General features: G+C 44.5%; 1 protein-coding gene across 1 annotated transcript; it reads right to left on the bottom strand.

Annotated features, from left to right (window-relative positions):
• Positions 1-288: 288 nt before the first annotated feature.
• LOC115169004 (keratin, type II cytoskeletal 8) lies at positions 289-5,993 on the bottom strand. Its single transcript, XM_029724599.1, has 9 exons — positions 5,484-5,993; positions 3,531-3,739; positions 2,767-2,827; positions 2,571-2,666; positions 2,114-2,278; positions 1,804-1,929; positions 1,445-1,665; positions 1,273-1,316; positions 289-1,141 (listed from the first exon to the last, which is right to left on the bottom strand). The coding sequence occupies exons 1-9, from the start codon at positions 5,889-5,891 to the stop codon at positions 867-869; spliced, it is 1,605 nt and encodes a 534-aa protein (XP_029580459.1). The 5' UTR covers positions 5,892-5,993; the 3' UTR covers positions 289-866.
• Positions 5,994-6,222: the final 229 nt, after the last annotated feature.

The following is a 6,222-nucleotide window of genomic DNA, read 5'->3' as shown; positions in this document are numbered from 1 at the left end:
CTCATAATTGTAGATTATGCAATTATGGCTGCCATGTTGGAATTCACAATAAAAAACAAATATTTGTTTATTTAACTAGGCAAGTCAGTTAAGAAAAAAATCTTATTTTCAATGATAACCTAGGAACAGTGGGTTAACAGCCTTGTTCAGGGGCAGGACAACAGATTTTTACCTTGGCAGCTCCGGGATTCAATCTTGCAACCTTTCGGTTACTAGTCCAACGCTCTAACCACTAGGCTACCTATATGCATACAGAATCGAGACGAGAAACTCAGACAACCCAAGCAGTTTTCAGTAAACACATTTAATTGTTTGGTAGCAAAAACAGCACCTCAGGCAACAGTACACTGTGGGCAGCTTCTTTGGGGTCCAATAGAACACGACAGGGAAGACATGCACTTCTACTTAAGCCTAGCAGACATTTTAGACTAGTTGACCAAAAACACGGCTGCTGCACTGTTACATTCACACTCCCTCTGAGCAACACTACTCATGAACACAACGTTATCATCCGTTTCATGCAACTGCACTCAGAGAATGGCCCTCTATACAGTTAACAGGGTTGCATAGGTTTGGACAGAATGTACTACAAGTTGCAACTTATGGTTTTGCTTATTTACTTGTGGTGTAGCAAACTGCAGGCATTTTGTTTTAGTACAGAATTAGAAAAGGTGAAAGACATACAGTATGAACAAGAAAAATATTATTTGGTCCCTTTCAAATCTTTGGTTGGATTAAAAATGTTTATTGCTTAACAGCCACATTTATATTTCTTCTCATGTAGCATTGTTTGCCTTTGACTTGAATTGTTACACTGTAGTGGAATGGTGCGCAAGAGAGTAGACAAGGGGGCATTATCCAGCCGCTCAATCATCGACCACTTCAGAGGACTCAGAAACAACTTTGCCATCCCTGGTCTCGATCATCTTGATGACAACACTCTTCTTGTTCTGGGTGATGACGTTGGTGCCGCTGCCACCGCCGTAGCGGCTGCCGCCGCCGTAGCCACTACCAGAGCTGTAGCTGCTGCCACCGCCGTATCCACCGCCATATCCACCACCGTATCCACCGGAGAAGCCACTGGAGTAGCCGCTAGTGTAGCTGCTGTTAACACTCTCAGAGGGGAAGGAGTTGTAGCTAGCTGTAAGGTGACACAGAGAGAGACAACAGGTGAGTAGAGGCTGGCTAAATATGAATATCAAGGTGTTATGAATGCACCACAACACATAAGGGGAAAACACAGGGTTTTATTTGAAGAAAGCAGGTGCTTACAGCTCTGTTTGGTTATGTTGATGGACTGGATACCAGTTGCTAGCCTGGTGGTGAAAAGAAGACCATTTTGAAAATGTTTGTTTTTGGTAATAAATGTCCATTATCTTATATTAAGATTACACTGTTCATTCAAATTGATGTTTCCCATTTCTGTGTTTGTCAAAAGGCTCACCTGTCCTCCTCTCCTTCCAGCAGTTTCCTGTAGGTGGCGATCTCAATGTCCAGGGCCAGTTTGACGTTCATCAGGTCCTGGTATTCCCTGATCTGGCGGGCCATGTCCTGCTTGGCTCTCTGGAGGGCATCCTCCAGGTCCCTGATGCGGAGCTTGGCGTCCTTCACTGCTATCTCACCACGTTCCTCAGCCTCGGCTATCTGGTTCTCCAGGTTGGCACGCTAACAGAAGACAAAGACGCAGCATGTCGCTGCTTATTATCAAATTGATAATGCCGTTGAAAAATACTCTATTCTGTCAACATCATGCGGGTCTACATGCCACCAATCAAATTAGCACAGAGATTCTTTATTGTGTACCTGTCCCTTGACGGAGTCGATCTCAGACTGCAGCCTCTGGATCATACGGTTCAGGTCGGAGATCTCTGTCTTGGTGGATCTCAGGTCATCCCCATATCTGGTGGCAGATGTCTGCATCTCCTCATACTAAACATCCAACAGAGGAGAAAGTGGATGGTTTGTTGGTAATACATGGTTAGTGTGGAAGAACCATGTGACATCAACTTATGTTCATTTGAACCACATACAGTATACTGAAAGGCTATTAGCAGACCTGAACATAATTAAGTGGCCAAAGGGAGAAAATATATATTTAAGCCCATTACTGTACCTTGCTCTTGTACCATGTCTCCGCCTCGGCCCGGCTCTTGTTGGCGACGTCCTCATATTGGGCGCGCACTTCAGCCACGATGGCATCCATGTCCAGGTTACGGCTGTTGTCCATCTCCACCACCACTGAGGTGTCCTTAATCTGGCACTGAAGCTCACGCAGTTCCTGGAAAGAGAGAGAAGGAGAGAGAGAGACCATTAAACACTTGGCCTATTGCAGACAAGGCTTTCAGACGTCTGCCTTCCCCAGAGATAAAAACCCACCCAGATTGAGTCCCTCAGTTTGACGTCAAAGTCCAGATACCAAGCAGATCCGTATGCCATAACTCAGTCAATAAATAAACTGCATGCAAATACATCGGAGCAGTTGTTGGAAGCCGCCAACAACACAACTGGTTGTAATGACTGAGTGTCTTATCAACAACTGAAGTAGCTAAGCGATGAACTCAATGCCGTACCTCCTCATAGATCTGCCTCAGGAAGTTAATTTCATCGGTCAGGCTCTCCAGCTTAGCCTCCAGCTCAACTTTGTTCATGTAGGCCTCATCCACGTCCTGAGTGGGACATTCACAATCAATATGTTACTAAGATGGCAAGATGACAATAAGAGAATGACAGAAAAAAACGAATGGGATCCAAATTGAAGTTACTAACCTTCTTAATGAGCACAAAGTCATTTTCACACTCTGTACGCTTGTTGATCTCATCTTCATATCTGAGAGGAAGATACAGAGCAATTGTTAGCTTTTTCTGATATTCATATATTCAAGATTACATTTTATATATTTCTATGTCATAATTATATTGTAACTATTTATTATGTTTTATTATAGTTATATAGGTAATGTACAATTATCACACTAGGGGGCATGAGTGCTACGCCCACAACAAATGTCCACAACAAATATGTGTCTGGGAATTGTTTTCTACTGTGGTATCTTGACTCCGTGCCGAACTTGTGTGGTGTTTCTTTACTTTGTGCCTTTTCTCCTAAGGACATAGACTGCTTATATGCTCATATAATTTGTCAGGACTGACACACTCATGTGTGTGCCATGATGCAGGTGTGTGACATGAAGCTGAAAGACATCCAGCTCTGTCATCTAAATGATTTTCACCTCCAGACATATGAAATAGAATGGTCCCTCCAGGAAACGCTTATTCAATGGGGTAATCCCTATGATGTAAAAAAAATGGACTGCAGTTGGGTGTTGTCCATCCATAGTACTGAAATGACCTATTACTGGTGTGTCCTGTATTACTGATTAAATCAAAAACTCCATGAAACTCCCTTTACTAACATGCGTTCCATGACCTTATCTCTACAATGGTGCTATGCACTGGGACAGAAGCCTAATCACAGCATTTGCTGAGAATGAGTAACATTTGTAGTCACTTCTTCTTGAAGTCTAACTCACTTGTTCTTGAAGTCCTCGACCAGACCCTGCATGTTGTGCAGGTCAGCCTCCAGCCTCATCTTGTCGTTACCCAGGCTGTCCAGCTGTCTGCGCAGGTTGGCGATGTAGGCCTCGAACATGGCGTCAATGTTGGAGCGGGTGGTGGTCTGTCCCTGGAGGAGACCCCACTTGGTCTCCAGCATTTTGTTCTGCTGTTCCAGGAAGCGTACCTATGTGTAGAGAGAGGGGGTAGATGTTTATTCATTTGATAGGCACACTGATCACAAGTTTATCAAATTATATTGTTGCCTTTGGGACTTTTTCTGTTTTTATATGAGAGAATAAAGAGAAGAATATCATTTTTGAATAAAAGGACATTAGGAACTTTGATGGTGGGCTAACATGACTCATCCATGACTATCATGTCATCCTCATTAAATTAGGGTGTTTATTGCTTCAATTAGTGTTTGGAACGTGTACGGACATCTGGCTCTGTTTTCAGGATAGACCTAGCAAGCTGTTTTTCCAAGGAAGCTATGACGTGCATCCTGACAGGAGGCAGAGGGGGCAGATGGAAAGAGCTGGTGATTTAGGCTTCCTTCATGTTTTCCTGTTTTAAAAGGGCAAGGTCGGGAAGTGGAGAATAGAGAGGAACAGGACAAAGATATAGGCGGGGCTTCATCCAAACGGCTAGAATGTAAATATTTGACTGCAGTATACAGGTAGGTTTAATGGGGGAGGGGGAGAGCATGCACGCTGACATGTTGGCTGTCTAACAATAGGGTGAGAAAATAGATAGATGGCTGTCAGTGGACATTGCTCCTGGCTGAGCCTCAGGTGAGATCAGGAATTCTCCTAAAATGGCTGCATCAACTGGTATTGGATAAGATTCAATACTTAGAAATAAGTATAAAAGGGAATTGTTATCACGATAAGAGAGTCTATTTGCACATTTTAATTTAGTTTCTTTGGAAACAGGCAGAGGTGAAATCTCTTTCTGATTAGTTTTGCTCCTTTTTATGTAATCAATCCACTAGTGTTAGCTAGAACATGAAACCAGCTGCCCTTTTAAAATATTAACCCACTGGAGCAGCCTACGCATGTGGGACAGATAGGACAGTAGAAAACCCATAAAGAAAACGCCCCCGCAGGCATGAATGAAAGCAATATCAAACATTGCTATCACTTGTAAATGTTATCTATTGATGTTTGACCGTGTTCAGATGTTGCCCTCCATCTATCAGTATAGGCTACCCTATCAATGAATTTCACTCCATTGTTCCAAGACTTGTTAGGAATGTGAAATGTACGTAAGCATAGCAATGATGGTGATGACCTGTCTGTGTTTCAGGTGTATGACCTTTTTTGTCATGTCATCCAGGGTGGGGCGGGTCACATACACCCCTCTGCAGGGTCAGGGTAGCCATTCCCAAAGTAAACCAGATCACTAGCTATGAGTTATACTTTAACCAGAAACAGACACACCCTTCTGTAGAAACTCACTCCCCCACCCCACCCTGCTGCACTTTTGTTATTCATCACTATAAAAGGACAATTACTGCAAGATGTGAATTCTTGAGAACCCAGGGAAAGACGATCACAGTTAGTTAGTTTGACTGTATCTTTGCTTTGTTCAATATCAGATTTTTCTACATTTCCTTCCCTTTTCCAAACTCATGAGTTTGCTTGTGCGTGTAATCAACTTAACATACTGTAACAGAGCTCTAACGGAGTGTACCAGCATTACACAACGTGGACTTTTCTATGGATCTTCTCCACTGTTCCACATTCATTACACAACAGACACCTCAGCATTCTAATGGCTAATAGAGATCGATTCATAAAATCCCACAGTACATGACTGTCTCTACTTCCCTTTTACATTTTCTGGGAGTTTACAAGCTCCTGGCAAACTACATTGTCAGATATCTTCATAGGCACAGTAAGGCAGACAGACAAGTTACCAGGACTGACCTTATCAATGAAGGAGGCAAAGCGGTTGTTGAGGCCCTTGATCTGTTCTTTCTCATGGGTGCGGACGATCTGGATGTTGGGGTCGATGTCCAGGTTAAGGGGGGCAAGCAGGCTCTTGTTCACTTGGACAGCAGTGATGGGGGCATGAGAGACGCCACCCATCCCCATCCCCAGGCCCATGCCACCTCCATAGGCAGAGGAGCTGGAAATGTAGCTGCCGCCTCCACCACCGGCCCCGAACCCACCTCCCATGCCTCTGTTGGCCCCTCCATAGGAGCTGCGGGCGCTGTAGCTCTGGCGAGAGACCCCCTGGCTGGGTCCAGAGTAGGACATGCTGCTAAAGCTGCGAGGGGCTGCCCCGGAGGAAGAGGACTTGACGGTGTAGCTGGTGGTTTTCCTGACCGACATCCTGGCTGGTCTTGAGTGGTTGGTGAGTGCAGGAGAATAAGGGGGAGATAGAGTGGCAGGCGGCTTGTCTGGAGTACTGGGGAGACCTGAGTGGTTAGACAGAGAATTAGCTACAGCACTGGTTTTAAGAGCCTCCCTGGTGGGAGGGACCAATGGCTAACTCTCATTGGCCAGGCCTCTGGGTGAATGGTAGGAGAGGGAGGAGTTGTGCAGTGTAACAGAACACTTTTAGTTTCTAACACAAGCCCACGAAACCATAACCTGGGTTTTGGAGCCTGTTAGGAAAAACACAATTTTTGGGGTATTTTGGAGTGTTTTTTTTCCCGTGATG

This window comes from Salmo trutta, chromosome 30, assembly GCF_901001165.1.
Source record: "Salmo trutta chromosome 30, fSalTru1.1, whole genome shotgun sequence".
NCBI lineage: Eukaryota > Metazoa > Chordata > Actinopteri > Salmoniformes > Salmonidae > Salmo > Salmo trutta.
This window is presented reverse-complemented; position numbering and strand designations above follow the sequence as displayed.

What these genes read in the sequence shown, in the direction of transcription:
- LOC115169004 (XM_029724599.1), bottom strand. Translation starts at nt 5,891, where the DNA reads ATGTCGGTCAGGAAAACCACCAGCTACACCGTCAAGTCCTCTTCCTCC. An exon ending in TTGCCTCCTTCATTGATAAG is followed by an intron (nt 3,740 to 5,483) that starts GTCAGTCCTGGT and finishes CTCTACACATAG; the next exon opens with GTACGCTTCCTGGAACAGCA. An exon ending in AGACATGGTACAAGAGCAAG is followed by an intron (nt 1,930 to 2,113) that starts GTACAGTAATGG and finishes TTGGATGTTTAG; the next exon opens with TATGAGGAGATGCAGACATC.